Here is a 21857-nt window from a genome sequence, read left to right on the forward strand (position 1 = left end):
GGGAGTAAAGTTTGTTTTTGAAAGAACGTGTGTGTGTGTGTGTGTGTGTGTGTGTGTGTGTGTGTGTGTGTGTGTGTGTGTGTGTGTGTGTGTGTGTGTGCATTTTGCATGTGATTTCCATAATACTTACAGCATTATAAGACTGATGTGTAGTGGTGAGAGCAGACCCAGCTGACCCAGTTCTCACACACACCAACACACACACGTCACTTGTCATTGTGTGTGTGTGTGTGTGTGTGTGCAGTAAACAAGTCCAACAATCACAGAAACAAGAAGAACCATATTTGTCAGGAGACTAAAACCGAGCTGAAAGGAGAGTTAACGTGAGACTTCATCAGGTGGAAGGAGACACTCTGCTTGTCACGATGAAATAATACGACTAACGAGGTCACATATGGGATGACGTGAGTACACAGTTTGCTTTGTTGAATCTGACGAGAGAAGGTTGTTCTCTAAAATGGCTAATAGCTGTGTGTTTCTGCATTTAAAGAGGAATACACCACGCCCTATCAGGCTGCTACACACATGGAAACCTACCACAGTGGTGGTGGAGGTGCTGTGGTTCAGCCTCACTGCCTCTCGGCTTGGTAAATGTACAGAAGATACCGAAGAGAGCCCAACATGCCGTTCCGTATGAAACTTGGCAGTGACGCGCAGCCCAACTCAGCTAACAGCTAGAGATCTGAGACAGGACCCACCTGTCCACACCCGTAATTATGCAAAACTTGAAATTTGGTTTTTGATCACATCCCTGGTCATACTGTGCATCTATTTTAAAAAAAATATCCCAACAAATACAAAACATAAATTAATTTGTCTTCTTTTCTTCCTGTGAAATCAATCTGCAACCTTTAGCAATGAGGGAAGTTGCCCATCCACTTCTAAGCAGCCCAATCAGATGCAAAGAAGCTGTGCTCCACCCAAATGTTCCGTTACCCTGGGCAATACTGGAGAGGATTGAAGATCAAGACGCTCTCGCTTCTGCCTCTCTGGTTCCACGATGCCAGGATGCTTGTATAAAATGAGACACTGAGGCAGTGTTACGCCGTAATGCCGTTAACAAAAGTTTAGCATCAATGAATGAATAATCCCGTGAAAAAGTCCAGTATTCACTCTCCTTTTACCTCTGTTTTTGGTCACCACCAACTACCGTCTGTCCAACTGTCCTTTTAGCTGCTAAATGCTCCACCATGTTCACCAGCTCGTCTCTGTGTCTGTCTGCTGTTTGCTGCTGAGCAGAGCATGGTGGGTTTATTTTCGGCGCTAAAATAGCAATGAGATTAAATCACAACGGTAAAATTTCAGGCTATAAAAATTATGAAATGAAAGTACAAAAATGTTCTGTAAAACTGAAAACCTGCGAAATCTGTGCTGATTGTCGTTGGGTTCGTTAGTTCAAGTGACACCTTTTCATACATGACATTTGATCCATTGTTAATATAACATCACCAACTTATAGCATATATGTATACTAGAGATGTGGGGCGTGACATTATAAAATATAGCATGCCAAATAATCAGCCAGGTATATGTGGATAGACATGACTGCCAAAGCTTTCTTTCATTCGGAAATCCCACTCATTAAATCCCTCCAAACGCACACCACTTCTGAAGAACTTCACACTAAACGTTTTCATATCAAACCCTGGTTCCCCGTTTGACCACGTTAACTTTAAAAACCCACACTGCCTGTTCATCACGTATTATAAGTGACACGCTGGTCTCGACATGTTAACTACCCATCATGCTTTGCTGACACGCTTGATCGGCAATTTTGTGCCTCGAAATCAGTAGTGACCCTGCGGATGCTACCGGTGACAAAACATGTTGACGAAAATTAAGATGCTGCCGGGCAACCAGGGAATGTCATTACATAAGCACACATGTATAGAGAGAGAGAGAGAGAGAGAGAGAGAGAGAGAGAGAGAGAGAGAGAGAGAGAGAGAGAGCTTAAGCTAAAATATACTTGTGGAGAAATTGGGAAAATGCAGCAGTCAAAAGCCAATAAAAAGCCCATCAGAGTCGTCATCGCTTGTCATCTCTGCACGATACAACATGCTGCTCAGCAACATGCAACTCTGCTGTCCTTGAATGAACCCCGCTGGCAGACAGACAGCCGTGTGTGTGTCTGAATGTGTGTGTGTTTAAATGTGAGTGGATGTTTGAATGTGTGTGTGTGTGTGTGTGTGTGTGTGTGTGTGTGTGTGTGTGTGTGTGTATCTCTGAATGTGTGTGTGTTTAAATGTGACTGGATGTTTCAATGTGTGTGTGTGTGTGTGTGTGTTTTACTGCACCCTCAGGACATGAGCTTTCTAAATCTGCAGGAAGGATTGTGTGCCTTTCTGTGTCTTATGTGTGAGTGTGTGTCTGCCTGCAGCTTGTTTACCTTCCTTTGAAAATAAAAAACTTAGATATAAAGTGAATGCCATGAATGTGTGTTTGTGTGTGTGTGTGTGTGTGTGTGTCACGAGGGAGCAGCGTTTGTACAGATTGATCCAATAGCACGGCCACATTTTTAATATTTGGCTGCTGTTAACGTGGTCTTTGTGCTGTTAGATGAAATCATGGCTAGTTCAGTGAAGCTCTGTGAAGATCGACCCTGAAGCCGGAGAAATAATGGCCTCATTAACACCCTCATTAAACGGCACCGTATAAACTCGGATGGCCATCGCCACACGCCCGGGACCCATCCTGCTTCTCACGCTACAGCGGTGGAAGCTTACAAATATAAACAGGAGTACCGTTGCTATAGTGACCGTTGTGGTAGGACAAGACATTGATTCTGAATTGAATTATTTTGGAAACTTGTTTGTCTGCTTTCAATCCTGCTTTTTAATTTGCTGACAGCGATAGTATATTGAGCTCCGGGACGATCTGGGACGATCCGGGACGATCCGGGACGATCATTTTTCTTTTTCTAGTCCAGTACCACAGAGCGTTTTGTGTATGTTTGTCCAGCTGTGTCGCTGGGTGCCGTGGGGATCAGCGCTACAGAGATCAACATTGGGCGTCCTGTGGGTTCAGCTCAATCGTTTACGTGATTTAACCGATAGGCAGACTTGCGTAAACGGTCTACTATTATGTTAACCGCTGACATTGTTCATAGTCACATGATCTATTCAACTGCCAGTCTGCCACCACTATCTGCTCCGTTCAGCCCACTGATGTGTTGCTAACGTTGGTACCCGCTGTGTGTGTGGTTGAGAGACAGAGACCGAAAGTTAGCAGTAACGTTATAGTTGTGAGTGCAGTGTTATGGTAGGCTGGCTTTTAAGGTAAACAGCCCCATCATATACTGTCATATACCATAATATACTGTAAGATACTGTCATATAAAGACATTAACCTTCATATACCAACATAAACCATCAGTACCGTCATATACTGCCATATAATGCCATATACGTAATATACCGGCATATACCGTATACTGTCTTATACAGCCATAAATCACAATAAACTGTACCACCATAAAATGTTTACTCCTATTCTCTTCCTATGAGTGAAAGACATTCAGATCCTTTACATGAGTCACTTAAACCTTTCTGACAACCACAACTCAATGCTGACCAGTCTGATAAGAGAGATTACAGAAAGTCTACTTTTCAAGTTAAACCGTTTCACTTCCAAAACCATAATCTGCTTACGATGCCAAAGTAGTAAGCACTATTGCCGGTCCAAAGCGATGAGAAGGTATTTCCAGTTGGACAATGGAGCAGAGGGCACATCAACCTCCAGGTTTCACAGAGAAAACAATAGCGGTTTGTTGTTCATTCAGTCACCTGCCAACTTCACTGACATCAGGAGAACAGCAATACTGCAGCAGCTCCATATCAAACTGGTCTTTTTTTCTTTAACAAGGTTTCCCGAGGTATCTGGGACTTCACAACATGTACAAAGCAGCAGTAGTATTTTTTTGATAATAATTGCCTGTGCTTGTTGCGGACACGTGAGATAAGACTGTTTGGTACCGTACCTGGTGGTGTGTAGGCGTCCATTGAGGTCTGGACCACCAGCGATCGCCGCTTCGAAGGCATCGGCACCGCCATCTTCCTCTCTTTGTGCTTGGCCAGGGCTGCCTGCACTGCCTCTGTGTGCACATCTGGAGACACACGAACAGTAGATCAATGTTTTATCTTTTATAACGACTTTTCTCTGCCCTGGAGAAAGCCATTGATTTCCTATCATTTCTGTGTAGTAACAACATGATTATACTTAACATTTTAATTGGCAACCACCTTGTCTGCATTTGGTTTTATCAGCTGTGAGAGTTCATTATGCAGCGTGAAATTAACTGTACCGGACTGTGAACTGACCTGAAACCAGAGGCTGCATTGAACCTCTGAAAACTAGTGGTGAACAATAATGCATGCTGACGCTGACAATTACTGCACACAAAACTGCTGTCCTTTGTTATCAGTCTAGTAAAATCAAATGGAGAGAAAAACATCGTAAACACTGTTCTCAAGTACAATTCAAAGGTACTTTCCTTTTTCATTTTATAATAAAGTATTATGATTTGACTACAGTTATGTTTACATTTTACATCAAAATACTTTGTATGTTTATAATGCTCCTGTTCCTGAGTCCGGGCTCATGACCAAAGGGTCCTGAGTTTTTATGGTCAATGGTCTGTGGCTCTAGACTCAAAATGTGTCTTTGCAGAAAAGCCTTCATATTAATTTTAGCACAGTAATAGTATTTTGTGTGGATATTGGCCACTTTAATCTTGGTTCAACCATGTAAAGCACTTTGTTACTTGGTTTTGAAAAGTGCTTAAAGGTCCCATATTATGCTGTTTTTCATCAATTCCACACAGCTGTCAGAGGTCCAACAACACTGTATTCAATATGCATTGCCCCAAACCCATCCAGCTGTCTAAAAGTTGCTCAAATGAGCTCTGCTGAGAACAGGCTGTTTCTGTGTCTGCACCTTTAAATGCTAATGAGCTCCGTCTCCCTTGTTCCTGTAGCAGTCCCATGTGAAGGTTAGCACACACATACAAGCTAACACGAACCGTAGCCGGCACATTGTCATTAAAAATGAAACACAACCACTGTCTCTTCTGTTCTTCTGTAGCTGGGACAGAATATAAGCACTTATGTTGATTTGTACAACAATTTGCGTGTCCATCCATCCATCCATCCATCCATCCATCCATCCATCCATCCGAGGCTCTTAAGTAGAAACACGGTAGCAGTGTTCATCGTTTTGTCTAATTTATTCACATTCAGTTTTGGTACACTAACATTGACAGTGGCTCCCCTGAGGCCCAGTTTACTGGAGTAAGTTCGGGAGCGTTGGTGAAGAAGACGTTTTGTAATTCAGTGTTTCTGAGCGCGAGATGAAGCACTGTAGCCACAGCTGGGTTAGTTTGAATGGCGTCCACCGTCGCCAGGAGGCAGACACGCAGGCTGTTGGATCCGATAATGACATAAGCAAGACATTCGTCAGAATGAATGGGGCTCACAGATGTACATTTGTTTGGCTTGTGTGTGTGCTTGTGTTGGGGAACGGAGGTAATTTAAATCTCAAGTGCACGTTTATTGTCTTGTGGTTTACTGAGTGTGACGGCACATCGTGTGAAAGCGAGTGTGTGCAGCGTTTAAAGGTGTTCACACAGCTTTTCTTTTTCAATTTAATGGGTTAAAAGGTCTTTACACAATTTATTTTCTGCCAGAGAAAACTCAAACAGTCTCTCACACAGCATGTGGGAATAGAATAATAAAGTAACCCAGGTTCCCCTCACTGGTCCAGGAACTCAAGCTTGTCTCTCTTCTTACTGGACTATCTTTGTTGCTAACCCCAGAAGTCACAACCGTGGATTCTTTCAGATTCATTTCAAATCATTTATTCCTAATCTTGACAGGACACCAGATGGAATAAAACCAAACAATGCATGTTGCAAGAGCTGTGACAGATTAGTCAAAAGCCTTTTTCCAGAGATCTGTGCCAAACAGCCTATTCTGCAGAAACTGACTGAGAATATCAAACAGGGTACTGTGTCATGATCAGGACTAAGGAGGAGATTGGGGTCAAGTATGGAGGTGTTCAGTAGCACCAGGGTTAACTCAGTAACAACAAAGGCTAATCCAGTAGCACCAAGGCTAGTCCAGTAGCACCAAAGCTAATCCAGTAGCCCCAAGGTTAATTCAGTAGCACCAAGGTTAACCCAGTAGGACAAAAATTAACCCAGTAGCACCAAGGCTAATCCAGTAGCACCAAAGCTAATCCAGTAGCACCAAGGTTAACTAAGTAGGAAAAAGCTAACCCAGTAGCACCCAGGCTAATGCAGTAACACCAAGGCTAATCCAGTAGTACCAAAAATAATCCAGTAGCACCAAATCTAATCCAGAAGTACCAAGGCTAATCCAGTAGTACCAAGGCTAATCCAGTAGCACCAAGGCTAATCCAGTAGCACCAATGCTAACTCAGTAGCACCAAGGTCAACTCCGTAGGGCAAAGGCTAACCCAGCAGCACAAAGTCCAACTCGGTAGTCCCAAAAAAACAAGATGACGTCTTCAAATGTATGTTTTTTGTTCATACCGCAAAGACATTCAGTTTACTTTTATGGAAGAGTAAATCAATCATGAAATATTTACATTTAATAATGTAAATGTAAAATCTTTCAAAGTGATCAACAATATTCTGCAATGAATTTAATAGTTGTCAAATAATTGATTAGTAGTTGCAGTTCCACTCCAACATCAGTTAAGAGTCCAAATTCTGTTCAGTTATTGGGAACCGAGAGACAATCTGGAATGATGAGATCTGGAACTTTTAATAAACTGCAGCAACTTGTGTTTGACATGAGGATGTCATGAGGCAAGAAGAGCCCGTGTAAACAATTTCAAACCTAGGAACCAGCATAGAACAATTATAGAAAACAAGATGGATCGATATATATAAATAATGTAGCGTTTCCTGAACTGATGACGATGAGCCATCACATCCATCATCCTGAACCCATTAAGTGTGACCCTTTTCTCAACAGTTGAGCAGAGCTGCTGTTTGCCTGGAAAATATAATATTCTTAAAAAACATTACAGCATACTTCTGGGCCTGTTTAACGCAGGGCACTCATAAACATAGAGCATAGATTAATAAAGTGTACACCACTTCTTTAAGTTTGGGGACCCACGAGAGACAGAGTAGAGTACAGAGCCCCTTCACACATCCACTGCAACCCTGAACCTATCTGGACGTCACTCAGAGGAGCTATAATATGTGAGAACACAAATGTCCAAATCTGTTGGACCGGATATTAAACATGCCAGCGATATTAACACACACACACACTATATATATATATATATATATATATATATATATATATATATATATATATATATATATATATATATATGAACATTAGACCCCTTGCTTAGTTTTTTTTTACATTTTTTTTAACACCACCAATGGCTCTAATACAGAAAATGGCTTAAGTTGATCTCCCAAAACACGTGCACCTTTAAGATAATGAATACACACGTGTATGGCTATGTACGTCTCTTCACGTAACATATTGGATATGTTAAAATGAACTCCCTGTATTAAAGTAAGTATTCAAGTATTATAAGTATTAAATAATTACGGCAATTATACAAGGTTTCCTCATTGATATTCAAAGTTATGCAAATATTCTAATTCTAATCACACCATCGCCTTTATTAGGAAGAAGTCAAATTAAAACATGTTACCATGTCTTGCTTAAGTTATCGCACCTGTCCAAATAGCTAATGAGGTATTAATGAAGCCAATAAACAAGGTGATCATTTCTTTGCCAGCATGTCAGACGTTAACACACCAATGGTGATCACCTCTGTGTCCTCATGTTAATAGAAAGGCATACAACATACAAAGAGAAAATGTCCCTCAGTATGGTCAAGTATGGACAACCTCTCACCTGATCGGTAACGTTCGTCTCTGGAGCCAGAAGACCGCCGGCGGTGGTACCGAGAGGACGAGGACGGGGTGACCGGGGTTCTTCTCTCCTGGCCAACGGACAGATCCATTCCTGAAACAGAAAAGATCAGATTTAAATGCCTTCATATACATCCAAAAATGGATTCCACAGAATAACCCTTCAACACGTTTGCTTTTTGTATTTTACTGTACTGTTATTTGGACCGTGGCCTGCAATCAACAGGTGAGTTACTGCAGTTTGCCTGTCAATGCATTCATAAATAACTATGAATTATTCATGACTCAAAGCTGCCATAGAAGAAACAGAAACTGAGGTAGATCCACACAAACGTACGTCTGCACAGCCACACACACACAGAATAGGAAACAACCTCCCTACACACCAATCAATAAGTCTGATGATAATAACCACCCTGTTACTGACAGCTGCAGCCGCTCCGGAGCTACTGATCTAGGAGCATCCATCTCGACTTCACACTTCCACCCTTGTCTGTCTTCATTAGAACTTTCACAGTATCGCTGCTGCTCAGGAGAAAAGCTAAAAGTTCATTAAGCAACCATGAAACGACTACCAGCCAGCGCTGCAATAAATGACCGGTCTGGGAAATACCTTTGCTGGTTCCTTTTGGGAGTCTGGATGGATTTCCCTTCTAACTCGTTCTACTTCCTCTTTAAAAAAGTCTTTGTCCATCTCGTTTCTTCTTACTCAACTTACTTTGCCTGCAGGTTTTTCTTTTGCATTTCTTTGTTTGTCCATTTCTTCATTAGTCACAGCAAAATCTATTGAATATTCACAATTTTAGGAATTTCAATAATCCACTAGTTTGGTCCAGATTGGATTACTAACTGTCATATGGTTTCCCATGCAATGTGGTCCATAAATTAATGGTCCCAAGAGGATAAATCCTACACATGTTGTGTACAGAGATTCATGGAACCAAGAGGCTAACTCCCTGAGTTTCATGATTCTCTGGCTTTTCATAAAGCAGCATCGGTCAACATTTCAATTTGTTTTATTGCTGATAAGCAAATGTCAGCATACTAAAGTATGATGTATGTTAAACATCACAGAGAACCTGTTTAACAACAGAACCCGGGCCTGACACTACGATAATTACATTTTTCTGTAGTATTATTCGGAAAATTGCCAACTCTACATAGGACTCTGTTTACTGATTGACTGCTTGATCTAAAGATTAAAGTAGATACAGTAATGAAGCCTGTTCGTTATGAATATCAGCCAAAACAGTGAGTTCAGACAGTGAAAATGAGCACACATGTTATTTATCAGTATGTTGACATGATGCACCTATCATGTTTACCTGCAAGAACCCTTCATACAAGTACACTTCATACTTTCAAGTATTCTTGATTGTATGTTTTAACATTTCTAGGTGTGACATGGGTGACGTCTGTATGGAGCCACTGCTGGGAAAATACAAGTAAGTAGGTGACATTCAGGAAATAAATCATCCACCTGACGTTGATGCCCCAGTTATACGCCATCCATCTGATAGTCCTTACAACAAACACAAATTGACCCAGTCGCACACAGTGAAACCTTAAAGGAAATCAATGCAGGGCTCTCATTCATCCCCGTTCTGCCAGACAGGAAGAAGAGACGCTTAATCCAATAAAGTACTGATACGGATGAAGTCAACAACTATGACACCAACACCAAAAACATGTGTACTTCAGTTCCCACGTTTTACTTTTAGGTTTACTTTACTTCACTAAAAACACTCTTGCTTGGGGCCACATACTCGATTAGACACAAATCAGAAGAACAAAAATAACAAATAATAGGATAAAAAAAACACTGCAAAAGTACAAAAAATAACAATTTAGGCTAATATACTGGAATATATATATATATATATATATATATATATATATATATATATATATATATATATAAAATGATCACTAAATATATTTATTTAGGCCATATCCACACCAAAACAATCTTTTTTCCCTGGTTTTCCTTGGCGTCATGTCAAGAAAATCTGCATCCTAATGAATCCATTGTAAACGACTTAGCACGCTGTAGTAACGCTGTAGTACATATTCTAGGCCTATATGTGGCGCTGTTTCTGCGAGAGAAGAGACGAAGCATGCGCATAAAGTTGCACGTGTATACAAACATAGATGGTAGAAGAAGAAACCGAACACAACAAGACCAACATGACATCATCGTATGCGTATTTGCTGTAGACAACAAGAACACGCAACGGTGGAGACTTTTGACTTCTTCACCCTGGGACCTGGTCTCAAAAAAGACTTCTGTGTTAATACGTTGCCGTGTGGACATGCCCTCAGTAAGAAGGATTTTTTTTAAAAACATTACAAGATACAGTGAATATATAATGAGGTTTATATTCACAGCACATGATATAATAGCATACGCTTACAAACAATAATCTTAACAAAGCTGCTAACAAAACATTCCATTTATGGCTGAAATTAACAAATGTACAAAATGAGCAGATATTAAAATGTACATGATAAGAAATGATAATGCAATTCAAAAGACGTCATGACTCATGTGTTCCCAACAGTTTCTATATTATTCTAGGAACAAGAAACATTAAATCTAATCTCCAGTTTAGAGAGTCTCAGCTGTTCTTGGTGCATAACTGAAGGTTTGTACAGTAATGTGTTCCCAGATCAAAGAAGAAAAGAAACAAAAACCCTGAATCAATGATTAATTAATCACTTGAAAAGCTCACACTACATTGTTCACAGTTTGCTATGAATAAGAGATGAACTGGAGTGTTCTCAAAGGGAAAGTACATAAATGCTGAACATTGTAAGAGATGGTTGATCTCATTTGGCTTAAACCAGTAGTTTGATTCTCGTCAAGGCGAGATGTACTTTATGGGCTCAGACTGACTTATCACAAGCAAACCCAGAATGATTAACAGCAGTGCAGTGCCTGTTTGTGGCATGGCCAGTCCCAACATACTGACCTGCTGCATGGAAGTCTGGTTGTGAAGTCAGTTATCCAGCATCCAGCAGCAAAAGTGAACTGCAGTCATTAATTAGCTGCAGCCTGTAAAACGCCCTGAAGCCCCCGCTAGCTACAAACTCTATTTCACTTCCCCTGAGCCAACAAGCAATGAGCGTGCATGCAGCCCTTCCCATTGGGTCGAGTAATCTGTCCACTCCAACCGACCACGGCCCAAACAGGCACTACATTCGTATAATGAATCAATATTTGCATGAGTTGAAATTGTGATTCAAGGAAGTTCCTGAAATTAGTATCAAAGTATTCTCGTACTTTCCAGGTAACCTCTTGGAAATGGTTTACAAATGATGGACCCTCAGTAGAAGGATATAAACAAAGAGAAGTTTTAACGTTCGTCATTTTTCTCTTTAATTGAATGGTTTTGACAAATAGTCACCATGCAGAATACGTTTTTTTACAGTTCATATATTGTACACTGTTTATTTCCCCGACAGTACTGTTCCATCAATAGCTGAACTACAATGTTTTAAACATAAGGTTTCCACCGTCATACAGTTGTCACCATACTGCTTGATTAACAGCAGATGTTCAGTATCTCCTGTTTACCATAGTTTACACACCTCAGCAGTTGTTCCATCTGAAACCATAGTCCAGCCCTCTTACTCCCACTCTGTGGAGGAGAGTCATGGTCTCAGAGATGCTGTAGAGGAACAGAATACCTGCTCTGTGATCCATGTACACTCCTACTCTGGAGGACGGAGGACCTGAAATGCAAGTTCTCATGTTGTTATGCCTGAATTCTTAACTATTTCGGTAACAATCTAACCCTCGAGACTTCTCAATGTGTCCAAACACACATTCACAGAAGAGCCTGCTCTGCTGATATCCCTGTATGTGACCAAAAGTCCTCCAACTCCCAGTTACAACATCCACTCAGACTCTCTCTGCTCTGGACCTGCCAGGAATTTCCAAACCTTTCTGGATGAATATAATTTCTCTGCTCTTCCTTCATGAATGCTGCCTTTCTGTTCTACTTGGATACTGACAGATGTGTGTTCGCAGTGTTTGGATCTGTTACTTGGCATGCGTACTATAAGAACATTGGCTCTGGTCGTTGATTTGACGTCAGGACTTCTGCTCCAGTTACTGTTATTGAGATCTTTGCATATTCTTTGCCAAGAAGCTCCAGCAGTTCATCTCTAGCCCCCGCAAACTTCTCAAAGTATCACAGACGGCGGACTTAAACACCAGATGGGTCTTTCTCAGCGAGATGTGTCAAAGAGGGGTCATTTAATAGAAAATGAGAGTGATCTTCTGTGTGTTTGAGCTTCTCCAGCTCAGTGTCTTTCTAAGCAATCTTCTGCTCAACCTTTTCCTGTCCGGTTCAGTTTGTCTGTCATATCATCCCTCATATCAGAGACTCTTTTCTCAATAAAAGTAAAATACAATCTCGACAGTAAAACATGTTACAAGCGTAACATCATAAATGAGACAGAACAGCACCCGGCACCTTCTCAGGGCGTAGCATCTTCAAGCTGATGCATTTACACTGCAGTCAGTACAGTACATGGCTTACAAACGACACGCAGAAAGCACAAACAGCATTGAAGCGTAGGGCTGGGTATCATTTAAAAATGTACGATACCAATTCTGATTCCGATACCTTGAATTAGATATCGATACATAACAATGATTTGTTCAATACTTTTTGTATGAAAACATCCATTGTCTACCGCTTATCCTGTGTTCAGGGTCACGGGGGGGCTGGAGGCCGTTGCCGCAGCCGTTGCTGATTGCGTTGATGGTGTAGCCTCGGATGGCCGCTGTGCAGTTGTCCAGCCTTAAATTCACGCAATGCAGGATTAAAGACTTCATCATGTTTGACGTGTTCTATGACTTGCATTTAATTATGTTAGCGCAACGGTTACATTTCGTTTGTAGAAACCGAAACTGGGAATATTTTTTCACAAAGTGTTTCAATAGCCAACGTAGGACCAACGTAATTCGGTCAGTGCCTGATGGTACCGTTACCCGATACCCAGCCTTATTCATGAGCGGGGGAAATTGCCAGAATATGAAGTGATGGGGTCATTGCACGGAGCCTTCTGGTCCTACAAGCTAGCAAAACCCCAGGTTATCCCAGCTCTAACAGGGTGAGTAATTTATTTATTTAGCTGATAACATGAAACAACATGTGGGTGACTATGGTAATTGGCTTAGAGTGCCTGATGTGCTGCACGTTTCAAGCTGTCACAAGTGGGTTAAAAGTTCTAAGATGGTGGCAGTAAAGCCAAAAGCTTTTAGGGCCTTTTGAAAGGTTCCCATAATCTTCTCATCTTTGACTTAAAACGTAGAGTGCATGATCAATAAATTATTTTCACTTTCTTTCTCGGCTGATATTTAATGGTTGGCGTGTTGGATCTCATGATATCTAAGTCCCTTTTGAGTAAACTCAACCTAATCTATAATGTGAAACTGTGAAAATCTGGGAAACCGGGGAAATCGGTTTCTTTGAACACTGTTGATGCTTTACTCAAATGACATCAGTCTGACTATGTAGTGAGCGGCGTGGATTAACAGGCCTTGGAGCTGAAATGCATCACGGGGAAGGAAACCGTGGTAATGTGTGTGTGTGTGTGTGTGTGTGTGTGTGTGTGTGTGTGTGTGTGTGTGTGTGTGTCATCCAGTTCCCCCATAGCGAACTAGGGACGACCCCTCACTGGGTCTGGATATGAATAACACACATTTTCTCTATCCCACACCCTTCATTCCTTCCCATAATGCACTTCCTGACATCCCCCACCCAACAAAGACACACACACACACACACACACACACACACAGTGTATTCCAGTAATAGCTTCAGCAGTGCCAGTGTGTCTACTGGTCTCCAGTGGCGCTGCAGTCCCATCCTCAGCAGTCAATCTGATGCAGCTTCTCACTGCGAAATGGACTTTTAGATCCTTTGAGGTTGGACTCAACAACATCCATCTGAGTTGCGTTACCAAAAACAACTCAACTGGTGATGATTTATTAAATGTAGCAAGATCAGAATCAACACATATCCATCTCCAGTATCCGTTTAGAACAAGTGCACATTCGCAGTCTTTTGGACAAATAACAAAAACAAATGGGTATTCTTGCCTGCAGGGCCTTTTCAGTGAAACAAACACCACTGCCTACTGAAGAGAAATTCCCTCTGTGTAAAACAAACCTATACATGCACAAAATGTTCTTTGTTTCGGGTCCAGTCCTGCCTGGTTAAACATCCTCGTCCAATTTTGAAGATTTGAAGGAAAAGTCCACCACACCTAAATGAGTCTGTTTCTATGAAAGAATAGCAATAGTCCATTTAGGGTTAGGACCTCATCAGCCCGTTGCCTTAAAGGAGTCATAACCTGGTTTTATACGTATCCAGCCCCCCTTGGATCGCTTTGGATCAATTCGTAAAACTTATTAGAAAAAAAAAAAAAAATTTTAATCAAACATTGAGCTTGTTCTGACCCTTTTTCGTACCGCGATTTTATCACGCGAGATTACGCGCGAGGTTTTGACTGGTCCGGATGTGCATTGTATAATATGTAATGAGGCGCGCGTTGATTCGCCGCAGGAAGGACAGAGCCGGGGGGGCTTGCCTGCATGCAGACTCCAAAACATAATGGCGGCGCTTCGGCGATTTCAGGTAGCGGACGGGGCGGGGTTGGGTGGTGAAAGAGGGGTGGGCTTATGCAAGTAGCCGCCACGGTGACGTCACCGAAGGCGCAGAATCAAAATCTCGTGCTTTAGGAATGCACACCCTTGTGTGCTATTCCTGTTCGGAAAAAGAGCAGAAGCGAAAAAACGGCGCCACTTTCAAACTCCAGCCTTTCAGGCAAGTTTCAACTGAGGTCAAACACAGATATGCATGTTTTAACAAGAGAAATTGCGATTTCCTGGTGATGACTCCTTTAACATAGGCTAACCAAACTACTCGTTCCTAACGGGACATGAACATCAGTCTCCTTGGTGAGAGTCCTGTGTCTTTTGACCCGTTCACCATCCAGACCTCCTCCCTATATGCTAACTTCAACAAGCTTGTTTAAAACACATATTTGATACGTCAAAGGTAAACATAATCCACAATGTTTAATGTTGATTAATGCACATTGTCCTTCTTCAAATTTTAAGGGTACTTAATGTGTTTCAAAAACATTGTATTGTAGTTGTATTTTTATTGAAATCATCTTTACATTGCGACAGCAATTAAAAGATCCAATGCTCTGGCAAAAACAAAAATAAATAGCAAGCTACATTTTTTTAATTTAGCTATTTTTTGCTGGTTTGCTGGTTTCTCCAATGTTATTTACCCCAGCCTCTGTGTTTCATTGCATAACAATATGTGCAGCTAGAGAAAAGAATAAGAACAAACAAGTACTGCAAAAGTCAACAATCATTCAATGAAAAATTAACAATTTTATAGTTTTTTTTATACAATATTATTTAAGTACGTCGCGACTGTTTATTGTTCTAATTTTGTTTGCACACTTCAAGTTTGTAATGGATTTTTTTCAGCAACTTCTTCTCACATTTATGGATTTGGTATCATTTTTTCACAGATTTCTAAATGTCGCTCTAATGCCACACACAAACACGATGCGTGACACATGAAAAGGTGAAGGAAAGTCAGATTTACCTGGTGTGTGTGGGAAGAAGGCTCCAATCAGCTTGGATCGCTTCTTCTCATAGCCCTTCTGTGTGATATCACCTGCCAGAGGAAACACAGAGACACAGTTAATGTACATGTTCTTCCATATAGAGTAGTACCTACTGGTCATACTGAAGGCCCGGTATGGAATACAGCACGCCCACCATTACACCCTTACATGCAAGTCATCAAACCAAGGTTCTTCCCACGGCTGAGAACTTTGTTTCAACGTTCATTTTGAAATATAAAGTTGGGACTCTATATCTTAGGGATATCGAAGGCTGGAGAATGGTATGAAAAGATGCAGACGATATGACTCGATGGAAACAACAAGGCTGCTCTGAGTGTTCCACAAAAAGCTGCAATCGAAGAAAAACACAGAGCAGTCAGACAGAAGGCTGATCACATTATTCTTAGTCATTCTCATTCGACCAAGACCAGATGGTGCAGGTTGTGTGTGTGTGTGTGTGTCTATATGTGTGTGTGTGTGTCTGTGTGTGTGTGTGTGTGTGTGTGTCTGTGTGTGTGTGCTAGTGTGTGCGTGTGTCTCTATGTATGTGTGTGTGTCTGTGTGTATATGGACCTCTGTGCGAGTGTGTGCGTGTGTGTCTTTGTGTGTGCCTCTCTGTGTGCATGTCTGTGTGTGTGTGGGCCTCTGTGCGTGTGGTGTGTGTGTGTGTGTCTGTGTGTGCCTCTCTTTGTGTGTGTGCCTGTATGTGTGTGTGACTTTGTGTGTGTGTGTTTGTGTGTGTGTGTGTGTGTGTGTGTCTGTGTGTCTGTGTGTGTGTGTGCACGTGTGTGTGTACATCTGAACCTCAAAAGACTGCAGATGCGCATAATTCACCTTTCACGGTGCGACTAACCCTCTCCAAACTTGCTGACCGATCCGTGAAGCGATAAATCAAGCCCACCTAAAGGTTCCATCAGCAGATTTCCACGCAGCACATCTGAACCCAACGGCTCTTTTCAAAATGATCCATGACGCTGTGTTTTAATCACCAGGCGGGAGGAGTTTGCCACCCTTACAAAGGAAATTTTAGTCAGCTGAGTGCTTGTGTCATGAATGTGTTAAACACCCGACTTGGAGTTCAAGTGAAGTAAAACAAACACAAGAGCAGAAAGCAAAAGAGAGAAGCATCATGGGGATTGGAGTTTAAGAGCTGAGAGATGTACCAGAGGGATAATCCTTGATAGGTATGGAGATGGGACATGATTTTAAAATATATGCATGGTAGTCAACAGAAAGATGCAAAATATTTAGAATTTTTCCATGAATTACACATACAGTATAGCGTTATCATATTGCAAGTCACGCAGTCTCAGTTAGTCGTAATCCCATTTAATTTAGTGTGAAAGCGCTCAGTGCATCTCTCACAATGTACGTCCCCAACACGGCCGTTAGCTTGGCCTGCTAGCTAGCTGGCTAATGTAGCTACGCTCCATCAGTTATGTTACGTTATCTTAGCTGATGTGTTTTATCCAGTGACTCTTTTTATCAGCAGGAAGAGAAAGAAGGAGACCTGCTGTTAGTGTGAGTAATGTTACATCCTGGTACTGAACACACAGAGAGACCTGTTGTTATAGTAACGTTACATCCTGGTACCCAACACACAGAGAGACCTGTTGTTATAGTAACGTTACATCCTGGTACCCAACACACAGAGAGACCTGTTGTTATAGTAACGTTACATCCTGGTACCCAACACACAGAGAGACCTGTTGTTATAGTAACGTTACATCCTGGTACCCAACACATAGAGAGACCTGTTGTTATAGTAACGTTACATCCTGGTACCCAACACACAGGGAGAGTGTTGTGTTGAGTGTGAAAGCATAAGAGAGAGGGGAGACATGGGTAATGCAGATTGTAATGTGTTGCATGGCGTGATGGAGCTCTTATGCGTCTATCGAACTGGTAACAGTCAACATGAGATGCTCAATGAAGACGACGAGGAGGTGAAACGGGAAGTTCATTGTTGTGAAGGGAGAAAGTGAGGGATGGAGAACCACACCAGAAAGAGATTAAAAGAGCATCTTCGTAATTGCCGCGAGTACCTTCTTTAATCAATTACATTCTTACATTTTATTTGTCCCCTAAAAGGCTCATTAGAGGCAAGCTGTTTCAGAATAAAAAAATAAATGAATACAGAGATAAAAAGAAGACTAAAAACACATTAAAAGAGATGGCCACTGTTTTGATCCACTTATTTTATTAATGATAAGTGTACTTTTATGACTGAAAAGTGGATTTTCTTTTGCTTTTATCAGAGATAAAAGCAATATCAACCTGCTTACCTATTGTGTTTTTAAAAAAAAAGAACTGTAAGTACATTTTACTTGACAGAAAGCTGGTGCTTCCTCACACCTGGCCTTCACTTTGACTAACCCTGAATGTACTCTCCCTTCACAGATGGAGGACAAAAACGCCTGATGAAAGAGAACCCAACAAAAAAACAACACATTTTGTGTGAGCTATGAACGAGAACAATGGAAGAAACAGCCTTTTGATACACATTTTAGTGTCTTTCGGCTGTGTTATTTAGTTGGTTTGTTTCATTTTACGTCCATGGGCCATGTTGATGAGTTGTACAAGTGTGTCACATTGTGTATGCATACTTTTAAAGCGAACCACTTAAACAAAACATCTCTCAAATATCCCTCAATAAATATAGAAATATGAAATGTGCTTCCGTGCACAGACAGAAACGCTGTGACGACTGTCACTGAAGTTTCAAACGACGATTGGAATTAAAAAAAAAAAAATCAGTGGAAATCAGAGTGAAGAGCGTCGCCTGACTCAAGCTGAGTAAGAGTGACGCTAAACCTGCAGCGGATTGGTAGAACACGGAAAAAAGCTGTTTGCGCGGCTGACTTGACAAATCCGTCTTAAACACACATGCATCTGACGAACCGGCTCGGATCAGGACACCGACGGTGGGCACAGACGTCATTGGTGACGACGTCCGCGCCTGGTGTGTGTGTGTGTGTATGTGTGTTTCTAGTGGCGTGAAGGCGAGGCACATGGCAGTAATTAGCATCTCTAGCAGGGGAGCTAACTGCCCTGCAGAGAGCGAGAGGAGACGCTGAGAGACACGAGGGATAAACAGAAGGAAGTCTGACCTTGTCTTCAAGATACTAACTTCTTAAAATGACACACACACACACACCCAGCCACCGATGGAGAGGTGTGTTCTGTTGGTTCTGTCCCATCAGCCGGTGAGACGGTCAGTCCAAACATGTCTCCAACAAGAGTACATCGCCATAAAACTAAACCATTCGTTTCCAGAGAAACAGACCAAACAGTCGCATTTTTGAGAGAAAAAACCCACACAAAACATTCATAGAATCCGTTGAGCAGAGCCTGTGGAGAGCCTTAAACCCAGTCCAAATTAAAATAGAGAATATATATATAAATATAAATATAGTTAAAGTAAAGACAACATGGGAATGGTCTAGCTCTCCCAGTAAAGTGCACGGCATGGTATTGAAATATGCAGCAGTGAGATGCCAGCTGTACAACCTCACTATAAGCTCACTATGAATTATTGACGATCACACGTAGACATTAAGCAGGCCGTACTCTCTGAGACTCTCTGCGTTGACATCAAGCTCGTCTGCTCTTAACCTTGACCGTGAAGTCGAGCACCCGGGGAGTCGACCTACGAATGCCTCCTTCGCGCACTTACGCCGCATCTGCTGATGTCACTATGGCAACGATGATGATGTTACGATCGATTTTTGGTTGTAAATATTAGTGGATGATATATGAACTCCAGTATGAGGCCATATGTATGTGGACAGACCTTTTCTGTCTTTTTCATTTGGGCTCTTGGTTCCAGTGAAGGAAATCTTAAAGTTACAGCGTGCAATCATGTTGTAGACAACAGTTAGCATTTTTTGACAGCCCCATAAAGAAATGGTTTGCCAGTTTGGTGTTCAGGAATTTGAGTGGTCTGCAGCAGGCGGCAACCTCCAGTCCTGAAAAGTGAAGTCAACCCCCCTTCCTTCTAGAAGACGGCTGCGTACTATTGACAGCAGAACTACTCGTTTCTGTAACTGCAGTTCAGTCTATGAACTTAGCATGAACTGTCGCCCACAGCTGGTCTCGATATACATCATATTTGTTCTAAATGTAATCTGTAAGAACATTTATGATATGCCTTTGCAGATATGAACCTACTTTGTTCCTGTCGATGTGCATTTGCTCTACTGTTGTTATCAAACTCCAACAATATGTTCCAATCAATGCATCAATGACACGATGACAACTTATCCAATCTTGAAACAATGCTGGAGTGCCTGAAACTTGCAGTCTCTCCGCTGGCCATCAGGGGGCAACTCTAATGATACTAAAAAGAAGTCTGATTGTATAGACGTTTATTAGAAAATGACTCCTCTCTTGATTGATTATCTCAGTAAACATTGTAAAGTTGTAGAGTTTATGGTCTCTTCTTCAATCCAGCATGATGTTCATTGAGTACATTAGACCATTAAGCAAGGTATGCATTAGGGCGGGGCTACCTGGTGATTGAGGATGCTACCACACAACCAATGCAGTTAGCTAAAAAGATGACTTTAACACTTAGCTGTAAAGTTCACCTTGAATTATGGAAATCAACTTTATTAACAGCATCATACCAGAATCCAGATGGATCCAGATCCAGTAAGGTTGCTGCCGTTGCTCCTCCATACTCCAAATACGGTCACTTCCTTTCTCTTGTAGCAAGAATCCAAGATGGTGACGGCCAAAATGCCTAACTCGAGGCTTCAAAACCATCGTCCCCAAACCAATGGGTGACATCAGGATGACTACGTGCACTTCTTATATAAAGTCTACGGTCTGCACAGAGCAATGACCTCATATGAGGCCGTTGAGTTGAGGACAAAGTGCTCAGGTGTCCACACACTTTTGTCCACATCATGCACAAACACTGAACTGCAGCGTCAGAGCTGCAGCTGTGCTCCGCTAAATCACCTCCAGTCAGTTTGTAGGGAAACAGCAGGGCTGAGCCTCCATGACCATATACAGTAAGACAGAGCAGAGCGCTCGCCGAAACAAATACATAGGGGAGAGCGAGAAGGAGGAAGAAAAAGAACGAAAGAACAAGAAAGTTAAAGCAGAGAAAAGACAATGAAATGAGAGGGGAGGAGGAGTAAGGAGGAGAGACGTGTGTTGCATCTATGCAGCACCTAAAAAGGAAAGAGATGATTTTATTGTTTCCACACTGAAACACTAGCGAGAGAGAGAGAGAGAGAGAGAGAGAGAGAGATTGAAAACAAAGAGTGTTTAATGAGAAGAGGTAAAAAAGAAAGAGGGAGAGTCTGACTTCCTATTTCTCTCCAACAGAAACAGGAATATGAGCAAACAGAAGGAGACAAAAGACAGAATCACATCAATGTACAGGCAACACTGCCACAACAGACAGAACAGCAACCAGACTCAGGGGTAAACTCTGCTATCTGCCCCGCCTCAAGGGCCGGTTCACTAAAGATATATAACATACTGCAGCCCCAACAAGGTTGCCCTAGCGCTTAGAAAACAGCCAGCAGGACAACGGCAGCGAGCTGTGGCGGCGTTCCTCAGACCGAGGTGAACTGTACTCGGGAGGTGTGAGCGTGAATCTCTGTCGCCACCAACTCTCTGCTAAAAAAATGTGTGGCTCTATATATTCAAGACATAAAACAAATTGAACCCAATTAGACTTAATAAGCTTCGGCATTTATTGCATAAAATTAAGGGAAAGCTTGCAGAGGTTCCTGCACATGATTATCGATTTCTGGATGGATATTTGTTAGAGATGAACTGAAAGTACAAGTACAGACCAAGTACATGTACAAATTCTTAAATTGCAATACTTGCCAATACTTTGTTCCGATTTGAGTAGTTAATAACTTTGAAAACATTTTTAATTTTCATCAGATAATCAAAAATACAACAGGATGCTCGTGCTGAGATTTTAACATTCAACTTGGTGTTTTCCTGATACAGACAGAGCAGAGTTTGCATTAAAAATAAACAATAACCTTGAATCATTTACTTCACTTTTGACTGGATGAATGTTGTAAAACAGCGGCGTGACACACAGACATCAAACTGCTGCCACTTGGCTGAAGTGGAAACATTCCACTTCCAAACCATGTTTGACAACAGCAATCGATAAAAGCTAAAAAGAAAAGGGATTTATGGGAAACGTGGTTCTATTCAGACTGAAACATGGTCTCAAATATATGAACATATGAAAACATGTCATGATATATCATAATTATGAAGGCAACCA

At 41.6% G+C, this 21857-nt stretch overlaps 1 protein-coding gene across 1 annotated transcript in view; it reads right to left on the reverse strand.

The window, feature by feature from the left end:
- LOC311012487 (disco-interacting protein 2 homolog C-like) overlaps positions 1–21857 on the reverse strand; it is a 181943-nt gene that overhangs the window by 66637 nt on the left and 93449 nt on the right. Inside the window, exons 2-4 of the mRNA XM_084007948.1 lie at positions 15568–15639; positions 7908–8018; positions 3977–4102 (exon numbers count right to left, since the gene is read on the reverse strand). Of these exons, the coding sequence (XP_083864074.1) occupies positions 3977–4102; positions 7908–8018; positions 15568–15639 (309 nt within the window). The remainder of the gene's footprint in view (positions 1–3976; positions 4103–7907; positions 8019–15567; positions 15640–21857) is intronic.

Source organism: Eutrigla gurnardus (assembly GCF_963514095.1).
Source record: "Eutrigla gurnardus genome assembly, chromosome: 4".
NCBI lineage: Eukaryota > Metazoa > Chordata > Actinopteri > Perciformes > Triglidae > Eutrigla > Eutrigla gurnardus.